Here is a 25,531-nt window from a genome sequence, read left to right on the forward strand (position 1 = left end):
TCAAATGCTTTTTGTTAAATTTTGTCAAATGCTTTTTCTGCAACTGTTATGATGATCTTATGGGTTTTTTATTCTTCATTTTGTTGATGTGGTTTATCATGTTGACAGATCTGTGGAGAATGAACCATTCTTGCGTTTCTGGAATAAATCCCACTTGATCATGGTGCATGATCCTTTTAATGTATTTTTGAATTTGGTTTGCTAATATTTTGTTGAGTATTTTTATATCTATATTCATCAGAAATATTGGTCTGTAATTTTTTTTAGTGTCTTTGCCTGGCTTTAGTATCAGGGTAATGCCTTGTAGAATAAATTTGTAAGCATTCCTTCCTCTTTTATTATTTGAAACAGTTTGAGAAGAATGGTATTATTATCTTTTCTTTAAATTTCTAGTGAATTCACCTTCAAAGCTATCTTTTCCTGGACATTGGCTTTTAGGAGATTTTGGATTAACGATTCAATTTCACTAGTTATCAGTCTGTTCAGATTTTTTTCTTTCTTTCTAACTCAATCTTGAAAGATTATAGATTTCTAGGAACTAATTTTTTTTTTTAAGACTTAAAGGACATTTATTTTTTGAAAGGGTGGAGGGGACTTTACAAGTAGAGTCTGAAGCCAATAACTAGAGAGGAAGATAAATAAAATACAAAGCCAGTATGTTGTGGCAAAATCCCAGAAAACACACTGAAAAAATTTTTTGCAGTTTTACTGTAAAACTGCTTTACTTTATACATAATTACAAATTAATATACAGCATCTGAGTTTTAACCCCTTTTTATTTAAAAGAACCTAGCACAGAAACATTCATCTAGCATTTGAAAACAACAAAAGCAGAGGTATATAAGGTGTACGGTAATTGCCCTCCTGCAGGTCTGGGCGTGTCCCACGCCCCCAGTGGGCAAGGAACACAGAAAACCACAGGCTGAACCGTGACCACGGGCAAGCTGACTGGGTGGGCCCCTGGAAGGTGGCTGCAGAAGGCAGGAGAGCTCAAGCTGGGTTGAATAACTTGATAATTTTTTGCCATAGTCTCATAATCCTTTGTATTTCTGTGGTATCGGTTTTAACTTCTTTCATTTCTGCTTCAATTTGAGTCTTTTTAAATTGATGACTTTGGCTAAAAGTTTATCAATTTTGTTTAACTTTGCAAAGGACCAGCTTTCAGTTTCATTAGTCTTTTCTATTGTTTGTTTAGTCTGTATTTCATTTACTACTGTTCTATTCTTTATTATCTTCCTTCTATTAACTTTGACCTTTGTTCTTTTTTTTTCATTCCTTTAGCTGTAAGGTAAGATTATTTGATATTTTTCTTGTTTCCTGAGATAGGCCTGCATGGCTATATATGTCCTTCTTAGAACTGCTTTTGCTGCATTCCAAAGATTTTGAGTCATTGTGTTTCTATTTCCATTTATCTCCACGTAATTTCTGATTTCCTCTTTGATTTCTTCATTGACCCACTGGTTGTTTAGCATCATACTGTTTATATTCTATGTGTCTGTGTTTTATTCAGTTTTGTTCTTGTAATTGATTTCTAGTTTCATACACCATGACTGTAAAAGATGTTTGATATGGTTTCAATCTCTTTGAATTTGTTGAGACTTGTCTTGTGGCCTAACATGAGATCTATCCTGGAGAATGTTCCATGTGCACTTGAAAGTGTATTTCATTTTGGGATGGGATGTTCTGTGTGTGTGTGTGTGTGTGTGTGTGTGTGTGTGTGTGTTAATTAAGTTCATCTAGTCTGCTGTGTTATTCAAAACTATGGTTTCCTTACTAATCTGATTTTCTGTCTTGATGGTGTATCCATTGATTTAAGTGGAGTGCTAAAGTCTATTATTGTATTACTGTCAATTTCTCCCATTATGTCTTTTAATATTTGCAGGTGATCCTATGTAGGTTGCATAGATATTTACAATTGGTACATACTCTTGTTGGATTGATCCCTTTATCATTATGTAGTGTTACAATTGGTATATATTCTTAATGGGTTGATCTCTTTATCATTATGTAACAGTGTGCAATTACCCATTCTTTGTCTCTAGTTACAGTCGTTTTATTTATTTAAAAAAATTTTTCCAGTTTTTGTTTCAAAGTCTATTTTATCTGATATAAGTATTGCTACCCCTGCTTTTTTCCTCCCACTTCCATCTGCATGGGATTATTTTCCATCTCTGCACTTTCAGTCTCTATGTGTCTTCAAATCTGAAAGTCTTACATAGGCTGAATATGCATGGATTTTTTTTAATCCATTCAATCACCCTATATCTTTGACTGGAGCATTTAGTACATTTACATTTGAAGTAATCAATAACTATGTACTTATTGTCATTTGCTGTTTTCTGGTTACTACTGTAGTTCTGTTCTTGTCTTGCTCTTTTCCTTTGTGACTTACTTTCTTCAGTGTTATGCTTACATTCCTTTCTCTTTATGATTTTGTGTATCTATTATAGGTTCTTAGTTTGGGGTTACCATGAGGTTCATATATAACTTCCCATGTGTACAACAGTCTATATTAAGTTAGAACATATATACTTCCTTTTCTATGTTTTATGTATATGTCTTACTTTATATCTTTTATTTTGTGTATCTCCTAATTTTTAAAGATATATTTGATTTTACTGCTTTTATCTTTCAATGTACATGCTAGTTTTATAAGTGACTGATCTTCTTTCTACCTTTACCTGTATATTTGTTTTTACTAGTGATAGTTTTTCCTTCAAAATTTTCTCAATTTTAGTTATGGCCTTTTCTTTTCCACTTAAGAAAGTCCCTTTAACATTTGTTACGTAAGGCTACTTTAGTGGTGATGAACTCCCTTAACTTTTGTCTGGTAAACTTTTTAATCTCTCCTTAGATTGTGAAGGTACAATATTCTTGGTTATACGTTTCTTCTTTCAGCATTTTGAACATAGGCCACACCCCTCTGGCCTGAAAAGTTTCTGCTGAAACGTCTCTCCCTTGTATGTAACTATTTGTTTTCCTCATTGCTTTTAAGAGTCCCTCTTTATCTCTAGTTTTTGCCAATTTAATTATTGTGTCTTAGTGTGGACCTCTTTGAGTTCATCTGGTTTGGGGCTCTTAAATATGCATGTGTGTTTCCTTCCCAGGTTAGGAAAATTTTCAGCTGTTATAGCTTCAAACAGGTTTTCTCTTGCTTTCTTTCTTCTCCTAAAAACAATAACGCAAATGTTATTTGCGCAAATGTTATTACACTTGATATTTCAGAGAGGTCCCTTAACCTCCTCATTTAAAGAATTATTTTTTTCCTGTTTAGCTTGGTTGCTTTCCACTATCCTGTCTTCCAGATTCCCAATCCATTCTTCTACATTCTCTAACCTGTCGATTCCCTGTACTGTATTTTTCAATTATTGTATTCTTCAGCACTGATTGGTTCTTTTTATATTTTCTTTCCCTTTGCTGAAGTTCTCACTGTTTATGCACTCTTGTCTCAAGCCCAAACATTACTCCAAACTCCATTAGGTAGACTGTTCATCTCCATTTTTTTTAGCTCTTATGAAAAGTTTTGTCTTGTTCTTTTGTCTGGAACATAATCCTGTCTCCTCATTTTGTCTGGCTCTGTGTTTGTTTCTATGTATTAGGTAGGTGAGCTGTGTCTTCTGGTATTGAATAAATAGTGGCCTAATGTAGAAGGTGTCCTGTGGTGCCTGGAAGTGCAATTCCCCAGGTCACTAGAACCAGGTGCTCCAAGGATGTCCTTTCTGTGGGCTGCATGCACCCTCCTGCTGGGCCTGGGGTTGCTTGTAGGCAGGGCCGGCCCTCTACCAAGTGGTCAATAATGAATTGCCATGATTACTGTGGGCAAACTGGTGGGCAGAGCTTGCACCAGCATGATCAGCCTTTATGCTAGCTGTCTGTAATGACTGCAGGTACACTGGCTTGCCCCTGGCAATTGGCTGAGAGGCCTGGCTATAGCTACTGTGGGCATGCTGGTGGTGGTGGAAGGGGGTGCCTAGGTTCCCCTTCCTGGGGCAGGAATTGCTTTAGAGGGACAGTGGTTCTGGTCAGGGTTGCCAACCAGATGGTCCAGGCTGAAGCCACTTCGGAGGAGCATGTGCTGGGGGGGACAGACTGGGAGTGGTTAAGTCTACAAGGAATGATGGAGTGGGGAAAGGAACATTGCAGAGTAGTTGGGAGAATATCAAAATTGGCTCCCACATGCTTCCAGCCAGCTAGGGTGAAGAAGGGCACAAAAAATGGTATTTTCCAGCACCTCTGTTCCCAGTGAAAGTTCCTACAGATTCCTGCCCCTCTGGCACATGTCCTGAAATTAGGCAATATATTTCTATGTTTAACCCTAAGTACTTTTCAAATTGATGCTTCTGTGCTGGGTCTCAGACCAAGTAATACAGCACAAGAGCCCTTTAAGTGCGGATACTTGGTTTCTTATCTCTTGGCCCTCTCAATTAAGCCCCATAATTTTCAAAGCTTCCAGAGTTAAGCAATGAACCCTGCTGATTTTCAAAGCCAGATATTATGGGGACTGACCTTCCCTGTGCAGTTCCCCAGGGCCAGGAATACAGAGTGTGAGGACTGATTCCCTAACTCTTTTGAGCCTATGATATTCCTCTTGCTTGTGGGTCCCACGCTGGGAGTTTGGTTCATGACCAAGTATCTCTGCCCCTCTCAATGTGGCCTTTCTTTACGCTTTTAGCTGTGGAAGATTTGTTGTGCTAGTTTTTAGGTTTTTTCAGAGTGAGTTGCCTTACTGACAATTTATTGGCTCAGTGTGCCCATGGGAAAAGGCATGCTCAGTGTCTTCTCACTCTACTATCTTCCCCCACTCTCCTTTCTTTATAGTAATTATTAAGCAACAATTGAGGATATCCCTGGCTGAGCACTATTTCAGATATGGGAACCCATATACTGTAAAATGTGTATATTGTGCTTAGACAGTTAAATTTCACTAATAAGTTGTACATATGTGGCATGTCCAAAACTGATGTTTGAAAACAGAAGTCCTACAAAATCCTGAGTTGTATTTTTGTTTGAACATCCATTTGTAAAGTTAATTATGTAATGATGTTTTAACACTGACTAGATACTGGAACATGGGAAGATACCAGATCTTAGCTAAGTGGCATAAAATACAATTGGGGGAAATGTACTTACGTTTTTACTTTACTAAAACCTATGGACAATGGCCATTTTATAAGAAATATAAGAAAAAAATTTTTTTCATGTTTGAAAATTATGAGATTGGATCTTTAGTGGTATCATAATGTATAAGACAATGTAAATATATCAAGAAATACAAAGTACCATGAGAACAAAAAAAAAAAAGCAGGTGGATAGAAATGCAATTGTGTTTGGTACAGGTTATGAAGAGATGGAAGGTAAAACGTGAAGAGAGGACTGAATAAGGGACAAATGAGACAAGGCAGAACCCTTCAGGTATAAGGGTTTTAACACAAGCAGGTTTTTAATACAAGGAACAGCAGGAAGGCCATCATGGCCAAAGGAAAGTAGTCAGGAAAAAAATGGTCAAGTCTGAGACAATCATCACCGGAGGGCAGTGTCTTTTAAACTATGGGTCTCAACATTTTTGGAAAAATTAACTAAGTAGATTAAAAAGAGAACTTACTGTTTTTATCTCACTGAAAATAGTATGGAATGAAGTATGTCTTATGCAATAAGGATAGTACTGTTGTGTGAAATTTTTGTTTTACAGTGTGCGTGTGTGACTGAATCTCAAAACACGTACAGTGGGTCACAGAAAATTTGAAGTGGGCTTATAGATCATGGTAAAAATCCTAATTATTCTAAATGTGACAGATAGGTAGCCAGTATAAGGAGGAAAGGCAGAGAGAAATGATAAAATCTACTAATCCCTTTGTAAAGATTACTTTGACCTTCACACAAAGTACTTATTAATTCAAAGGGGAAGATGATAACTTAGGAGCCGAGGAACATGGTGAGTACCACCCAATTAAATTTCACACCACAACACAGCCATGAAGGTCTTCTTCATATGATAGACTAAAAAGGAAATATCATTTATGTGGTATTCCTGGCAAAATCCAACAATTCAATCTGCTCTTTAGGAAATATTGGATACAATTCATAAAAAGTACAAAATAAAGTCAATGTTATAAAAGCTGGGTAACTGGGTATTCTAAATTAAAGGAGACTAAAGAGACATCACAACTAATTGCAATGTTTCTGAATCAGGAAAAAAATTGCCATTTAGTACATTATTTGAGCAATTGTAAAATCTGATATGAACTGTATTAGGTAACAGTTATGTATTGATGTTAAACTTCCTGACTTATATTGTGGTTATGTAAGGAAATGCCTTCATTTTTAGTATACAGGTGAGGTACTGGGGGTAAAAGGATATGGTATGTGCAACTCATTCCTAAATGTTTTAATAAATAGAAGAGGAAAAAGAAAAAATAAATGTGGCAAATGTTAATAACTGCTAAAATCTAAGTGAAGGATATTGTTATAAGCTAAACTGTAATCCTCCCAAAGTCGTATGTTTAAGTCCTAACTCCACACAGTACCTCAGGAATGTGACCTTATTTGGAGACAGAACGTTTAAAAGTGTGGTTAAATTAAACTGAGGTCATTAGGGTGGGTCCTAATCCAATATATGACTGGTATTCTTGGAAGAGATTAGGAAACAAACACAAGTACAAGGACCACGCGATTACTAAAAGGAGAAGATAGCCATCTATCTATAAACCAAGGAGAGAGCCTTCAGAAGAATTTAACCAAACTAACACCTGGATCTCTGACTTGCAGCCTCTAGAACTGTAAAAAACAAATTTCCTTTGTTTAAATCACCTAGTCTGTGGTACTTTGTTATGGAGGCCATATTAGGAAAATTATTAAATACCTTAATTTCTTTTTTGAAAAAAAGATTTATTTATCTTAGAATGCGTGTGCATCCAAGTGGGGGAGAGGAGAGGAAGAGGGAGACTCTCAAGCAGACTCCCTGCTAAGTGCAGAGCCCCACAGCTTGATCCCATGACCTGTTCCAAAATCAAGAGTCAGACTTGAGCCATCCAGCACTCCAATATAGCTTAATTTCTGATACTTGGTCAAATTTGATACAATGCAAATAAAAAAAATTGATACTCCATCCAAGCAATGTACAAAAGTAAAGAGGTTCAAAGAGCAAAAAATTTGAGCACCACTGGGTTAGGTACTTTCTAACTTCTGATCTTATCCTTAATACCTTCTTAAAAGACTTAGTATATTGGATACATGCCTTTTCTACTAGCTTTCATAACGACACTAACCTAAAAGAATTATTTCCTCTTTGTAACTCCTCTGCTTCCTGTCTTGATGGCTTTATTTATTTGTAACTTGTAAGTATTTTTTTCAGCTATTTCAGTCTTGTTTTAAGTAGTGTATGATGAATGCCATCTGATCTGATTCAGAAACTCACTGTAATTTAATTTTTAAAAATATCCTATCACACAAAAATATCCTCATTTTGATTGCTCAAGTCTGTATTTAATTTGGTCACTATATTATATATGTAGTTAGTTTATTTCTTTTGAATAACAGTAATCAGCTACATATATAATTTTGAATTTTCTAGTAATCACATTAAAAGGTAATAAAAACAGGAAAAAAGTCTTAGTAATATATTTAACCAAGCATATCTAAACTAAATTCATAAAGAAGTTATTAATATATTTTATATTCTTTTTTATTCTAAGACTTCAAAATCTGGTTGTGTATTTCACCTTTACAGTACATCTCAATTCAGAAAAGCTGTATTTCAAATGCTTATTAACTACTATGCGGCTAGTGACTACTATTTTGTATAGCATAGCTCAAGATGGAAGCAAAAATAATTCTTCATTTGTATTTGAATTCTGATTTGAGCTTTATATCCCAGTGACCACCACATCTTTCACTTTTCTCACATCTACTATTTAATATTTCTCTTTTATTGTGCTGCTGCATATGTTCATTTAACATTTTATTTTCCAAATGCCAAATTCTTAACCCTGATTTCCATTTCTCAGGAAATTTTATATTTTGAAAAATCTATCATTTATAATATAGAGTTCTGACCTTTTTGTTACAATATCGTTTCCTAAAACTATAAGGACATATACTGACCTTTCCATGTACAGGTAATTTCAAACTGTCCAAAGTCATGACAAATGAAATTAAGAAGAGAGAATTTGAAGTAAACATTGCAAAAAGAAGTAAACATTGTCAATAAAGTACTGTTTGATTCCTAAAGTGGATGTAGCAGTGAACATCTGAAACACTACAGCCTACTTTGTTCCCCCTCCTCCAATGACAAGCAAACTGGTACCTTCTTGTGTATACCAAGAAACTACACATTTGGCCAGGTAGAACTTGACTTTCATATAATACACTGACAAGCCAATTCTGCCTTTAGAAAGATGTACTTACTACTTAGTTGTTGGAGCTGTTCCATTTATAAACGGAACATTTATACTCAAACAGCAATGTTTATGCATTTTTTACTTCACAAAATCTTTGCTTATTTATTTAAAATATCTAATAAGAGAAATATCAAAGTTCTTATACTTCTAAAAAAAGAAACTTTGGTCTCAAATTTAACCCAACTGAAACAAAGATGAGATATTTTGGAGATTCAGTTCAAGATGGCAGTATAGAAAGATCCTGAACTCATCTCACATGGACACATTGAGCCTATAGCTACATATGAAACAATCCCCGCTGGGAAAAAAACCCCCACACCCCCAAGCAGGTAGAGCGGCTGAGACATAATCTTACCATAAACCATATATATAAACCTGGCACAGTCATCTACAATCAAGAGGGAACTTCAAACACCGAGCTACTCCCTGAGGATTGATAGGTTTAACCCAATATCAAGCACCTGAACTTTTATGACCTGCACTTGAGAGATGAACCTCCAAAACATTTATGTTTGAAAGCCAAGGCAGCCTGAACTGAGAAACTTATTATTAAAGAGACATGGGGCACACACTCACCAGTCATAGAGGCAGATGACTGTAAAGTACCCAGACTTTCTGTGAAAGATGTTCATCTGCTTATCTTATTAAAGCATCTAATTTAATACACAGCTAGAGGCATACTGGAATGCTCTTAAGAGAGAGAGACTGGCAGGTGTCAACTTCGCATTCTCTTTCTGCCTCCCTCCAGAGTACTGGAATCTGTCAGAAGGGAGTCTGTACCCTTAAATGGTGCCCCAATTTTTGTGGCTGCCATCCATGAGGGGCCTCTAGACCACCTGGCTCTGGTAGTCAGTGGAGTTTATACTTGCAGGTTCCACAAGCCTGTACAGGACAGAGAATGAATTCTTAACCAACTACTACCCCTAGGGGAAAAGCATGGAGGCAAAAACCTCAAATACCCAGTCTTTCTTTTCGTAAAAGTGGCCGATTAGTTTATCTTCATAGCTGCAGCCTGAGGGGCAGGTTTCTAATTAAATATACAACTGAGAGCTAGCTATAACCCTCTCCAGAAATCTCAGAAGGCTAGGACTATCTTTGTACTCTCCCTCTGCTGTATTCCAGGGCACATCATCTCCAGAGGGAAGCTTGTTGTACACACACCAGGAACCCCAGTTTTTAATCTGGTGGTCTCAGTTTTTATGGATGCTACCTAGCAGATGCCCCCTAAAATGCCTGTCTCTAGTAGTGGAGCTTTTATTCCTGGGTCGCATGGGACAGTTACACCTGGAGATGTCATTACTGGTCAGTTACTACCACCAGGACACAGCACTAGCAGAATGAAATATATCCCAGTCTTTCTGTGAAAAAGGCCTACTGGCCTGGAACTTTAGTCCAAGGGATGGCCTTCTGGTTTGACACACATACAAGGACTTCTGAGATACTTTCCGGGGATGGAGACCATCAGGTACTATTGCTGTGCTAATCCCTTGCCTTCTTCCAGAGTGCCAGTATCTCCTAGAAAGGAGCTTGTACACTTCTCTGGCACTCTGATTTTTGTAGCTGCCACCTGGAGACACCTCTAGTTTACCTGGTTCTGGTGGACAGTGGGACTTCTGTTTATGGTCCAACATGACTATGTTATTTTGCATACTTTAAAAGCTGTTGCCTGGGGGATAGGCTTCCAGTCAGCCTAAAGTAGCTGACTGAGATCCTCCACTTAGGGACACTGACAGGTTTTGGTACACTCTCATATACTACAAAAAACAGCTACAAAAAAGTAAAATAAGCTGCTTGTACAATCAAAAAGGTTTGAGAGACAAGAGCTAGAGCAGAGCTCAACATTAAGTTTCATCTCCTACAAGAGACCATGCCTGCAAGACTGGGAGAGGTGGCTGTTTTATGTAATGCATAGAAACCAACACAGAGTCAGAAAATGAAGAAACAGAAATATGTTCCAAAGGAAAGAAAACAATAAGACCTCAGAAAGACAACCTAATGAAATGGAGATAAGTGGTCTGTTTACCCAATGAAGAGTTTGAAATAAGTCATAAAGATACTAAGCACAGAAGAATGGATAAAGTGAAAACTTCAACAAAGAGACAAAAAATGTAAGAAAGTATCAAACAGAAGTCAGAGAATTGAAGAATAACATCACTGAAAAATATACTAGAAGGCTTCAACAGCAGACTAGATGAAACAGGAAAAAAAGATCAGTAAACTCAAATACAAGGCAATAAAACTTATCAAACCAAAGCAGCAAAAAGATAAAAAGGAAGTAACAGTGAAGATAGCTTATGGGCCTTATGGAACAACATCAAGCAGAACATATGCATTATAAGTATCCTAGAATGAAGAAAAAGGGGCAGAAAATTTCCCTAATCTAGGGAAGGAAAGACACTGAGATTCAGAAAGCCCAAAAGTTTCAAGTAAGACAAATTCAAAGAGACCCACCCCAAGACGTATCATATTGAAAGTGTTAAAAGTTAAAAAAAAGGACAGAACTTTTTTTTCGAGAGGGTGAGAGACAGCACATGCTTGAAAGGTGGGGCAGAGGGGTAGGGGAAAGAACCCCCACTATCCCTCCAAGACTAGCAGCAGTTTTTTACAGCAGAAATTTTTCAGGCCAGAAGATTGTAGTATGATACACTCAGAGTGCTGAAAGAAAAAAATCTTCCAACCAAGAATACTCTACCTGGCAAGGATATTATTCATCATTGCAGAAGACAGTTTTCCAGAGAAGCAAAAGCTGAAGAAGTTCATCACCACTAGACTGACCTTGTAAGAAATGTTAAAGAAACTTCTTTAGGCTGAACAAAAAGGATGCCAAAAGAAGCAGGAAAGCATGTGGAAATACAAATCTCACTGGTAAAGGTAAATAATACTAACTTTCAAAATATTCTAATGTTGTAAATATGGTGGGTTAATCACTTAAAGAGGTAATATGAACGTTAAAAAACAAGAGTAGTAAATACAGTGATGTTAAGAGATAAACAATATTTAAAAATGTTAATTGTGGCATCAAAAACATAAAATTGGAGTAAAAATGGAGAGCTTTCAAATGCATTCAGACTGAATTTATCAACATAAAACAAACTATTATAAACATAAGCTGTTAAATGTAAACCTCATGGCAATCATTAAGCAAAAACCTGTAGTAGATACACAAAAGATAAAGGAATCTAAGCCTACTACTATGAGCAATCATCAAATCACAAAGGAAGACAAAGAAGAAAAGAACAGAGAAACTATAAAATAGCTAGAAAAAAGGTAGCAAAAGGCAATTAGTACATACCTACCAATACTAATTTAAATATGAATAGATTAAATTCTCCAGTAAAAATACAGAGTGGCTGAAAAGAAGGAAAAAACTAAGACCCATGTATATGCTGCCTAGAAGAGACTCACCTCAGATATAAGAACACATAGATTGGAAGTGAAAGGATAGAAAAAGATACTCCATTCAGTGGCAATTATAAGAAAGCTTGGATAGCTATACTTATATCAGACAAAACAGACTTTAAGACAAAGACTAATAGGAGACATAAGACATTATATTGTGATAAAAGGTCACTCTAACAAGAGAATATAATGTTTGTAAATATTTATGAAGCCAACACAGCAACACCTAAATATATAAAGCAATACTAACAGACCTGAAGGAATAGAATATCCCACTTTCACCAACAGTTTGATCATTCACTCAGAAGATCATTAAGATGGGTTTAACAGACTTCTATATATAACATTCCATCCAAAAGCAACAGAATATACACTCTTCTAAGTGAATGTGGAACACTCTCCAGAATAGATCATATATTAAGTCACAGAGCAAATATTAATAAATTTAAGAAGAATGAAATCATAGCAAGCATTTTTCTGACCACAATGGTATGAAACTACAATCATTTACAAAAATAAAACTGGAAAATTCACAAATATGTGGCGATTAAACAACATGCTATAAAACAACTAATGGGTCATAGAAGAAACCAAAAGAGAAATCAAAAAATACCTTGAGACAAAAGAAAATGGAAAAACAATATACCAAAACATTTGGAATGATGTAAAAATGTTCCTAAGACTGAATAGCAATAAATGACCTCCACAAGAAACAAGATAAATCACAAATAACCTAATGTCATACCTCAAGGAGCTAGAAAAAGAAGAGAGCCCAAAGTTACTAAAAAGAAGGAAATAACAAAGATGGGAGTGGAAATAAATGAAATAGTTTCACTGATCTTTTCTATTGTCTTTTTAGTCTCTAAGAGCTGGTTCTTTGGAAAAGATAAACAGAATTGACAAACCTTAGCTAGACTTAGACTTGCCAAGGAAAAAAGAATGAACTCAAAATCAGAAATGAAAAAGTTACAACTGATACCATAGAAATACAAAGGATCAGAATGAGACTACCATGAGCAATTATACATTAACAAATAGGACAACTTAAAGAAATGGATAAAGTGAATTGGTAATCAAAAGCCTCCCTACAAAGTCCAAGATGAGAGCTTCATTGAATTCTACCAAACATTTAAATAAAAATTAATACCAATCTTTTTGAAAGTCTTCCAAAATAGCATAGGAGAGAACACTTCCAAACTCATTTTTCAAGGCCAGCATTACCCTGATACCAAAACCAAACAAAAATGCCACAAGAAAAGAAAATTGTAGGCCAATATTGATGATAAACACAGATGCTAAAATTCTAAACCAAATATTAGCAAATTGAATTAAACAATACATAAAAAGGGTCATAAAATATAACCAAGGGAGTTTTATTCCAGGAATGCAAGGAAGGTTTGGTATCTGTAAGTTAATCATTAGGATATTCCACATCAATAAAATGAAAAATAAAAATCATATGATCATTTCAATACATGCAGAAAAAACATCTGACAAAATTCAGCATTTATAAAACACTCTCAAAAAATGGGTACAGAGAGAACATATCTCAACATAATAAAGGCCACATATGACAAGCCCACAGCTAATGTCAAACTCAACATTAAAAAACTAAAAGCTTTTCTTCAAAGATCAGAAACAAGAAAAGGATGCTCACTCTTATCACCTTTATTCAACAGTGTTTTGAAAGTTCTTGGCAGGGCAATTAAGGCAGGAAGAAGAAATAAAAGGCATTCAAATCAGAAAGGAAAAAGTAAAACTGTCAGTATTTGCAGATGACATATAACATAGAAAACCCTTAAGATTCTAGCAAAAAAATGCTAAAACTAATAAATTTAGTAAAGTTCCAGTTTTAAGTAAGTATTGGGGATTGTAATGCATAGCATGATGATTATAGTTAATAGTATTATACTTCATATTTGAAACTGCTAACAGCACAGACCTTATAAGTTCCCAACATAAGAGAAAAATGTCTATGTATGGTGACAAATGTTAACTAGACTGATCGTGGTGATCATTTTGCAATTTATACAAATACCAAATCATTGGAGTTAAATCAGCAATTAACACTGAACTGTGATTAAACAGTTCTAGAGTATGTGCAAACTGCTGCAAATGTTTACCAAATATCATCCCTAAAAATGTGGTACAATGAGGGATCATATGGACACTTCTTAACCTTCTGAAGACAGAACCTACTTACAACGAAAGTCTATCAATGCATGCTCTTTAGGAACACATTTTATAAAGATGGTCACAGAAGGGGGATCCCTAGGTGGCTCAGCGGTTTAGCGCCTGCCTTCAGCCCAGGGCATGATCCTGGAGTCCTGGGATCGAGTCCCACATCGGACTTCCGGCATGGAGCCTGCTTCTCCCTCTGCCTGTGTCTCTGCCTCTCTCTCTCTGTCTCTCATGAAATAAATAAATAAAATCTTTAAAAAAAAAAAAAAAGCATCATCATGAATAATGCAATTCGAAAATAATTTACTAAAGATGTATATACTATACTCTGTAAGACAACCACTACATACAAATATGAACACCAACAATAACATTATATAGTGTCACCCAGCCATTAAATTAAATTGAAATGACAACATAAAGTACTTATGTCATAATTTCAAATGAAAAAAGATATGAGATTATAAATTAGTTGTAACTATATATAAAAATCTGAATAGCAAAAAAAAAAAAAATAGCAAAAAACAAAAAAAAAACATAAGATATCAAATACACAATACTACCAAAACAACATAACACTGTTTTATTGGGGATGTTGGTATAAAACTGCCATTTCATGGAGTGAGGAGTTTTAGATCATAGCCAGTAGTGCCAATCAAGCCAGCTTTACAAATTATACATTAGGTCAATCAATTACCATCTCATGTAACTTATATTTATTCATAAATTTTTAGAAATATAATAATCAAGTACTTACCACATGAGTAGTTTTTAATGTACTGACATCAAATCTGCATAAACTGGAGCTCTCTTCAAAGAAAATGTCACATTCTTCTAACTCTTGAGCATTACAAGGAGGTTTTTCTTTATCTGGATTTGGATTCTTAGATCAGAAAATAAAATAAACCATCAATAAGAGAATGGATTTCCTCATTCTTATAAATATCAAGATTATAGCAGTAATTAAAAACTAAATTTCAGGGACATCTGGGTGGTTCAGCGGTTCAGTGTCTGCCTTCGGCTCAGGGCATGATCCTGGAGTCCCAGGATTAAGTCCCACATCGGGCTCCCTGCATGGAGCCTGCTTCTCCCTCTGCCTGTGTCTCTGCTTCTCTCTCTCTCTCTCATGAATAAATAAATAAAATCTTTAAAAACAACCTAAATTTCAGACCTAAGACCAATAAATCCTAATCAGCAAAAACAGAAATGGCAGAATGATGAAGTCACCGGAAAAATATATTAAAGTAGGTAATATAAACATGTTTTATATACTTAAAGATGTAAAGAAAAACATGTGTATATTGATAGAGGTATGGAAGATATAAAAAAAAGAAACCAGTTGAATTTCTAAATATGAAAATACCTGAAATGGAAAGCAAAAAAGATGGGACTGACAACTAATGAGACAGGACAGAAGACCTGTGAGATTGAAATGAAACAACAGTCTATCTAAAATGAAACACAAACAAAACAAAACAAAAAACAAACAAACAAAAAACAACTGCAGTGACCTGTGGAACAGTATCAAATGGTCTAACAAGTAACTGGAAGAAGACAGGAAGAATGGAAAAAATTTTGAAGAAATGTTCAATAAATGATGAAAACTATCAGCGTACAGATTCAGAGAGGTCAAAGAAACATGAAAAAACTCACTGCAAATCACAATATAATGAAATTGTTGAAAAGTCATAATAAAGAGAATATCTTAAAAGTAGAGGAGGAAAAAAACACATGAACAGAGAAACAAAGATACAAATGATAGCCAACTTCCCATCAGAAATTGTGCAAGCCAGGAAACAATGTAGTATAATTGAAGTAATAAAAGGGAGAAAATAAAAAACCATCAACATTGACTTACATACCTAAAAAAGATATTTTAAAAGGATGACAACAAGTATTTTTGCAGCAAATAAAAGCTGAGAGAATTTACCCAGCAAACCTACATTATAAGGAATGCTAAAGGAAGTTCTTCAGCCAGGAGAAAAATGACAACAGATGGAAATGTGAATTGACACAAAGAAGTATAGAACAGAGGAAATGACAAGGATGTGGGTCAATGTAAGACATTCCTCCCCCCCCCATATTTCTGATATCTTTAAAAGAGAATTGACTGATTAAAGTTAAAATAACACTTATTGAGTTTATAACATTAAGAAATAAAATGTACAATAAGGATAATTTGTATGTACAATAAGAATAATACAAAAGATGAAGAAATGGAAATACATTGTGAAGTTCTTAAGTTATGAGCAAAGTGTTACCTTTCAACAATAGAGGTGATGAATTAAAGATGTAGAGTGTTAACTCCAAAATTGCTAAACACACATACAAATATCCCCAAACAAAAACACAGAGGTATAGCTAATAAGCCAAAAGAGGAGATACATGCAATCATTAATTTTAATATGTTCCATTGCTTAATGCAAGAATCACTGTCTGGTATTATAAACCTCTAGAGTAAAAGAATCCCAATGCTCAAGTGATAAATTGCATATATAAACAACAGAAATGTAATTCTACAACTGACTGACCAAATATCCACATACCCAGTTTGCCAAAAATGCTGTCATGTTATTGAGAACTTAATGAAATGACCTGAGAAAGCCTCTGAAACGAAATGGCAGGGAGTTACAGATCTGTATTATCAAACCTGTCCATGTCTCACCCACTAGTTGTGGTTGTCTGTTCCAGCCTACGTATCAGTGGAAACCATTCTGTTGTTATGGTTGGCTGGGAATGCAATTACCAGCAATTAGCTGGGGGCATTTTTTCAACAGTTCAAGAACATATATATTTATTTGTCCAGCAGCATACAAAAAGCACCTTCTGTACTCCTCCCTCCTTTCCCCTTTCCATTACCTGTTGAAGAGGGCAAAAATTAAAAGTTCAGGACTATCAAGGCAGCCACATTCTAAAAGGACAAGATTACAGAGAAAGGGGAGTTACAGAGAACCCTAGACTCTGCGGCTTCTCTGTAGCCATTTACTGATTTTCAAGCTGAGCTGAAAAAGACAAGTGGAAAGCAGCAGCAGGCAAGGGGTTCAAAAGTTGACTGTTGATATTATTCAAGTGCTCAGAAGACAAAAATTAAAGATTAGGGCTCACACAGGAGAAGCCCTGGAAAACATCCTAGACTTTTAGCTGACATTCATGGAAAGTTCTGCCCCAGGAGTAAGAACAAACAGGGAATAAATAGCCTGGGTGGCTCAGCCATTGAGCCTCTCTCTCTGCCTTCCACTCACTGGAGCTCACTGGATCCAGAGTGGAGTCCCACATGGGGTTCCCTGCAGGGGGCCTGCTTCTCCCTCTGCCTATGTCTCTGCCTCTCTCTCTGTGTGTCTCTCATGAATAAATAAATAAATCTTAAAAAAAAAAAAATCAGCCACGTAAAAAAAAAATGGAAATACAGCACCAAATCAAATCAATCTTTAATGAGATTAAGAAGATTGTCTGAAATTTTGGAGGATGCAGGACAAGTATTGTTTAGAATGAAGTGTATAGCATTAAATAGAAAAGCAGGTTAAAAAATCAATCATTTAAACTTTCACTTTTAAAAATAGAGCAAAATAAATCCAAAGTAAGCAAAAAGGAGAAAATAATCTAATAACAGAAATGAAACTGGGAACTGAAAAAAGACAATAAAAATGGAAATAGATGCCCAAAATAATCCCATATCTTTTTTTTATTAATTTTTTAGATTATTTTTTTAAAATTTTATTTATTTATGATAGTCACACAGAGAGAGAGAGAGAGAGGCAGAGACATAGGCAGAGGGAGAAGCAGGCTCCATGCACCAGGAGCCCGATGTGGGATTCGATTCCGGGTCTCCAGGATCGCGCCCTGGGCCAAAGGCAGGCTCTAAACCGCTGCGCCACCCAGGGATCCCCCAAAATAATCCCATATCTATGTGAAATTAAATTTATGGTTAAGAATTTCCAAAAAACCCCTCCTCCATTCTAGATGGTTTCACTTGCAGATTCTATATTTTAAAAAAATAATGCCAATTCTATACGATCTCTTCCAGAAAAAGAACAAGCAGGAAACATTCCCCTACTTGTTTTATGACATCAGCATTACCCAGATATCAAAACTGGATGACAATAAAAATAAAAAAACAAAAACTACAGACCAATATTCCTCACAAATACAGATGCAAAAACTCCTCAACAACATTTAACAAACCCGGTTAAACCAGTAATATGTAAATAGGATGTTAATATATCATGACCAACTGGGGCTTATCCTACAAATGAAGAAAATGTATTTGACAAAATTCTATAGCCTTTCATGATACAAAATGTTCAGTATGACAGAAACAGAAAAAAACTTTCTCAACATGTCAAAAATAATCCATAATACTTAACAGTGAAATATTCAATTATTTTTCCAAGATTTCATTTTTTAAAAATTTTTTCCAAGATTTCAAATAAGGCAAGAATGTCTGCTTTCACTATTCATCATTTCTATCTTATAGTGGATTAAAGGTTCTAATCAATGCAGAAAGGCAAGAAAAATTATAATGATTTGAAACATAAGATAGTCTCCAGTTGCAGATAATAAGATTCCATGTTTTTCTTTTCAAATTATAACAAACACATTGGTGTCAGCCATAAATAATTTACTCATACAGACCGATATTCATTTGAAAAAAATCAAGTTTAAAAGGGAGTTAATAGCAATAATCTACAATATCAAAACAAACCTCTACTACTATAACTACTATTACGTTCCAGAGGGCAATACATAAATACTTGCTGAAAGAAGGAATACAGTAGGGCAATGCAGCCTGCACGACTTATTAGAACACCAGGACTATGAAATCACAGTTTCATAGTCTTATATATGAATTCTAGTGATTCCTGAGATTTTTAATTATTGCGGCAGACATGAAACTCGGTTTCTCCATTTTGGCCGTGCTTTCTTTTGACAGAAACATTTACTTCAATATTCTAATTTCCTTTCTACTTTAGGATACAAGTAACCCTACAGTATGACTATGTCTTCATATATTTTTCCTCATTGCTCTAACTCCACAGATGGCAATAAGTCAGACATTTTACATGTGCTGATATAATTTTTGGTGAATAAACCTATAACTAACTGAAATTCTGGTACGCTTTATTCAAATTTTTAATATTATTTTAAAAGTTATCAGATTGGAACATTTCAACAAAATCTCATAGTTGAATGAGTAGTACATTATTGTAATCATTACAATGAGTTACCCTATCAATCAAAATCATAGTAAATATTTTAACCCCTTGTGTCTAAAATAACCTAGAAAATTTCAATGATGACAAGTAGATTATTTGCATAGGTAGACAGGAAAATCATAATTTTTGTCCCTGTAACACTCTACTGATTTTTCTAGAAAAGAACATATATACTTGTGTATATGTGTGAATATATATGTATATATGCATATGTATACATATATATGAACACACAGAGATACATGTGTACGCCCACCTTATATATAACAATCACACACACACACACACACATATATATGTATTCATGTAGTGTAAGGAATGAATATTAGAATTTAAACTATATTCAAACACCAGTCTGGAGTGCTTAATCTATGTCTCTAACATTAACAAATGTAAAATAATGTGTGAAAAACATGGCATAATCCTCCTATAACATACTTCTGGGCCTTTGGAAAGTGACACTACTACTGTAACTGCTTACCAGTTCTTCAGAGGTCAAATGCATCAAACGTTCAGCTATTGCAGCACATTGGGCTGAGTCTCTTATAAACTCTCCTTGTTTATCACCGACCACGAGCTCTGGCCATGTTAGTCCTTCATTCTTTTTAATCAAAAAAATCTCCAAGCTAGAAGTTAAAAGAGAAAGTATGTTACATTAAGCAGCTATACAAATTATATAACCAACACCAAACTCTTCCACTGAATTTATTCCTGTTGGTGTCCAGAGATGCTTTACCAAAACTTGTGTTAATTTTAATATTACATATGATGGAAAATCTGTAATCCAAGGGTAAATAATTTATACTAAAAAAATAATAATAATTTATACTAAATAAACAAGACAGTACCACTGGAAATAGTATGTCAAATGACTTGATGAGAAGAGTGACTGGCAAGAGTTAAGACCACTGAGAAAATACTGTTGTAGTCCAGGTATGCAGGCTATTACTGAACTTAAGTGACAGAAGTGCAAGCAGTGTGGATCTAGGAGATATTTTATTGGGGAGTAGTGGTGGTGGTGAGGGTAGTGACTGGGTGGGCACACAGAGTTAACTGGAAAGAGACTAAAACTAAAGGTGCCTCTTGGCGCATGGAGCCAACAATTAGCTTCACTTTCCTAAACTGTAGCCATAATATATAATTATTAATGTAAACATCAGACAAGTTAGATCAATTATTAAAATACAGATTTTAAAGAACTGAAAAGAAAGTAGAAATTAGAAATTAACTCTGGTAACTCCTTAGGGAAAACAGTTGTTAATGTGGTCTGTATCAACTGAAAATCTAATTCTGTATATTTAAACCATTCAACACAAATTCCAAATACACCAAAAAGAGCCCATCAAGGAATCCTGAGATTAAAGGTGTGATGTAGCAGGAAGGGGAGAGAGAGCTAAGTCAGGGCACAGGAGTTGTCCATGTGCTTCTTGAATAGGAAGGGAAATTCATGTAAGCTACTATAGGAGTAGCTGTTGCTAGAACACAAAGAAAAGTGGGGTGGTGGTAGCTCTTCCATAGGAAAGCAACCTTTTCCATGTGTCATCTCTGGTACACGTGTGCCATACTAACCCATGCCCTGGAACACAACTGCAATGAAAAATATTGCAAGGACACAATAATAACAATTACCATAATTATCAAATAGAACATGCAAGCCTATCAGTTATTCTTTTTCAAGGCTGTTATTATCACCACCTCATGAATTAATTACAGCACTTTAAATTTTTCTGAAACTACTTATTTTAAGAGACTATACAAAATATCTTTTCAGTGTAATGAGTTCCTATCATTAGCATTAAAAATTATTACTATAATATATTCTCTAAGAGGAAGGTTATCTTGAAGATGATGATGATGATGAAGAATCATCACAGCAAATCCTACATAATCTTCCCCATATGCCAGATGCAGTCTTTACATATTTTAACTCATTGATTGCTCACGACAACCAAATAAAGTTAAGTACTATTTTCATCTTCAATTGACAAGTAAGATAAAAAGAAAAAAGCACTGGAAAGTTAAGTAACCTTGCCAAAATCACAAGCTAGTAAAGCAGTCTGGTTCTAAGTCTATGTTCCTCACTATTGTACTACTCTGCCTCTCTGAAAAAATATATATAAAAAACTACTAAAGAAATTTTACTGTGACCAGAATGTAATAAATACTGCTTTTAGTCAGTTGCTACTTAAAGAAGCTAGAATTCATACAATCTCCTTTCTAAAGAATTTCTGAACCATCATTAAATTTGCATACCTCGTCAATGCAACCCTTTTTAGCACAACTGCATTTCTACATTTTAAAACTAGTATCATATCCTACTATCCAAGCAAAAAACAACATATAACCCCATACATAATAACCTACAGACTAGTGAACAAATTCTTCTAAAGTGAGAGGGAACATTATTCAAAACTGAGAGATATAAATAATTTAATCAAGTACAGAAAATCATGTTTATAAACCAATGACACCACCAACACATCATCATAATCATCCTTTGTAATGTAAAACTGTAATCAAGTACCTCAAATTTAATTGGAAAACAATACTGGTTTATGCTCGTATATTAAATGCTGAAACTATTCGTGTGAGGTCTAGCTATTCTAGACTGTCACTGGGTTACTGCCTGGTGACTTCTATTAATACGTGATAATTTGTTTGCCAACTTATAGATGCTACCCTCAAATCTCTCTCATAAACATAAAAACATGTTTAAATAGAATGTGGAGATATAAAATATTTTTTGAAGAACGTTTCAGATAATTAAGTTTTAAAAATATGTTAAAAAGTGTAAAGCGGGGGCAGGCAGCCTGGGTGGCTCAGTGGTTTAGTGCCACCTTCAGCCGAGGGCGTGATCCTGAAGACCTGGAATTGAGTCCCATGTTAGGGTCCCTGCATGGAACTTGCTTCTCCCTCTGCCTGTCTTTGTCTCTTTCCCTCTCTCTCTGTGTATCTCATGAATAAATACATATTTTTTTTTAAAAGTGTAAATATACTTATCATGATGAGCACTAAGTACAGAATTGTTGAATTATTATATTGTACATCTGGAACTAATATGTATATGTTAATTATACTTCAATGAAAAATTAGTGAGGAGTAATTTTATGAGATTCTGTTACGAATTCAGTGCGTTAGTATGCCAAGGTTCACAAAGAATGAGGCAAAAAGCTAATGTGCTTGACTGTGGGGATCAAACCATAGTCAGATAGGTGATTACCAGACACATTAGATTCCAGGTTCATCTTAGTATCCTTTTTCGTATCTTTATTATCCAGGTAAATGGACAAACTGGTAACAAAATTAGGTATTTATTCAATTGGTATAACTGAATGTGACATTCATTAAGAAAGGAAGGAGTAAGATTGTTGGTTAGGACTTTATAAACCATTTTATCACCTTGAAGGTGGAATTTTTTAAAACTATCATGTCCAAGTGATTGATTTTAATCTAGCTCAAGTCAACTTTTTACTCTCCCTCTAAAAGAGCAATACTTTTCTGAGAATTACAATAAACATACTTCCATAAATATTTGTAGGAGTGATTATGAAAAATGTTGGAAGAACTATAGTGATTAAACATACCATGTCAAAATTGGCTAGCAAGAATTACTAGAACGGTTTAAAAAAAAGCATGTGCCTAAACAGAAAGACAAGGGATCAGATTCATGGAAATCATTATTTTTTTGTTGAATTCACTGAATAATGAGTTCTTAGTTCAGTAATACTAAATTATAAATGACATCATTACTTATCAATCTATCAATCTATGTTTCTTACTGCATTAAAAAAGAATGTTACCAAGTCACCAAATTTCCCAATTAACAAAATGAATTCAGGATCTAAAAGCATAAAGCTGGGCAGCCCATGTGGCTCCGCGGTTTAGTGCCTTCAGCCCAGGGCGTGATCCTGGAGACCCAGGATCGAATCCCACATCGGGTCCCCTGCATGGAGCCTGCTTCTCCCTCTGCCTCTCTCTCTCTCTCTGTCTCTCATGAATAAACAAAATCTTTTAAAAAAAATCATAAAGCTTAAAATTTTTTTGAAGTAGGTGTCTATTTCTTAGACTCTCAGGATTTGGATTCATATCAAAGACTCATATGGGTCCTATATTACGAATTCAAAATTGTATTTAAAGTAAAAATATCTAATTTTAACTATTCCTGACAAAACCTGACTCTTTTTAAAATTAAATGCCTAATATGATCCATTAATCTACCACAGAATGCAGTAATTACTAACAATCTATAATGAAAAGTAATTTTATTAATCCAAATAACTGGGGAGTAAGTAAAGTATCTGTGACAACAGATTTGCAAAGGGGCATAAAAGTAGGAGAAAGGGATTATAGTTCTAAAAGATACTTAACCTTTACCATTTGTTTTACATATTCGTTTTACTGAGATTTTTATAGATAAAATTCAGATTTTTATTATTTTTTTTTAATTCAGATTTTTTAAAAAAGATTTTATTTGTTTTTTCATGAGACACAGAGAGAGGCAGAAACATAGACAGAGGGAGAAGGAGGCTCTCTGCCAAGCAGAGAACCCAACGCAGGGCTTGATCCTAGGACCCTGAGATCATGACCTGAGCCAAAGGCAAAAACGCTCAACCGAGTCACCAGGTGCCCCCAGAAAAGTTTTGTTTTGATAAAGTTGAATATGTCTTGTATTCCTTTTATTGTTGTGTCCTGGACACACAATTCACAAAAAAATGTACATGGCTAACTTACATAAGAAAAATATTTATTCTCCATAATTTTCAAAGAAATATTAACTATTACACTTGTGGGTATTTATCCTTCATATATATTCCTGCACATGAAATTCTTTCCATATATATGCATATATACACATATACACATAAATCATTCACTGTAGCAAGAGACTACAAACAGTCAAAATATCCAACAATAAAGGACCGTTTTATAAAAAATGATCGTGCAGTTGATAGAGTAAAATAACATAAATAGCCATAAAGGAGAATAAAATAAATCATTATATATACATTATGGAAAGTTCTCCAAGATTTGTTGCTGAAAGTTAACAAAAGTAAGCTGTAAAAATTATGTATAGTTATGTTTTGAAATCTTTTTTGGTCAAAAAAATATATGTATCTGCTTGAACATGAATAAAATACCTGTAGAAGGAAACTGATAATAGTGGTTATGGTGAGTGGAGGGGTGACTGGAAGGCCTAGGATGGAGGGAGGCTTTGCACTGTGTACCCTTTTATATATCTTAAAATTTAAAGAACGGGAATTATTATCTAGTTGGAAAATTGAAATTAATAAAAAAGTTGGTTATTTATTTTAATTATACTTTAAAATTTTTTTAACTATTTTTAGGGCACCTGGGTGGCTCAGTCTGTAATGCATCTGCCTTTGGTTCAGGTCACGATCCCAGGACCCTGGGATCCAGCCTGCTTCAGGTGTCAGGATCCCTGCTCAGTGGGGAGTCTGTTCCTTCCTCACGCTCTCCCTCTGCGCTCACCTGCATGCACATGCTCTCTCTCTCATAAAAAAACAAAAAAACCCCCACATTTTTATCTATTTATTACTGTTACTATTGTTATTATTTTATTCAGAGCTGGTAATGAAAAGCTGCCACAGAATACAATGACTGCACTAGCATCTTTAATCTTAATTATCCTTTTTGATACTTTAATTCCATTTTTAATCTATCTCATGAAAAAGAATCACCAATACAGACTGACCTATTGTAGTAGTTAGCTTTGGTATAACCACTGTGGAAAGGATTAAAACAAAAAAGAAGAAAAAGTAATAAAAAACAAAATTTTACATATAAATACAACTGTCTGTATATACCTATTATTCTCTTTAATTATCCATGTACTGCTTTCTTGATCAACAGATGAATAGAGATTTCCTTCCAGAAACCTTTGACCCTTCAGCACAATGTCAATGTGATCAGGCAAAAACTGTACTTGAATGTCCTCCTTAGAACTGCCTTCTGGAAGCCGTATTGTTACTGTCAAATCATCTTCAGTCTGTTGCCAGTAATACAGAGGTTCTGTTGGGAAAAGAAAAATACATTATTAATAAAAAGTGGAGAAGAGAATGCACAAAACTAGAGACTAGAGCATACAAAAGAACACCTATCTAAAAGAACCTAGCATAATTTCTAGTGATCTTACAAAAATAGTAATTATAAATAAATAAACACACATATATCTCTTTGGGGAACTTTCAAAGAGTATTAACAGTTGCACTTAACATTTCCTCTTGCAGGCTTACCAAATGCTCCAGAACATAAACATTCATAGTAATACTAATGATAATAAACCTTTATCCCCATTCATTCTCCCCCTGCCTTCCAGTTCCC

At 34.8% G+C, this 25,531-nt stretch overlaps 1 protein-coding gene across 4 annotated transcripts in view; it reads right to left on the bottom strand.

Moving 5' to 3' along the window:
- Positions 1-25,531, bottom strand: part of NUDCD1 (NudC domain containing 1) — an 80,082-nt gene that overhangs the window by 18,467 nt on the left and 36,084 nt on the right. For all 4 annotated transcript variants that reach the window (XM_038555345.1, XM_038555344.1, XM_038555346.1 and 1 more), the window contains 3 exons: positions 25,015-25,219; positions 19,671-19,815; positions 14,734-14,859 (listed from right to left, as the gene is read on the bottom strand). In XM_038555345.1, the coding sequence (XP_038411273.1) occupies positions 14,734-14,859; positions 19,671-19,815; positions 25,015-25,219 (476 nt within the window). The remainder of the gene's footprint in view (positions 1-14,733; positions 14,860-19,670; positions 19,816-25,014; positions 25,220-25,531) is intronic.

This window comes from Canis lupus, chromosome 13, assembly GCF_011100685.1.
Source record: "Canis lupus familiaris isolate Mischka breed German Shepherd chromosome 13, alternate assembly UU_Cfam_GSD_1.0, whole genome shotgun sequence".
Classification (NCBI taxonomy): domain Eukaryota; kingdom Metazoa; phylum Chordata; class Mammalia; order Carnivora; family Canidae; genus Canis; species Canis lupus.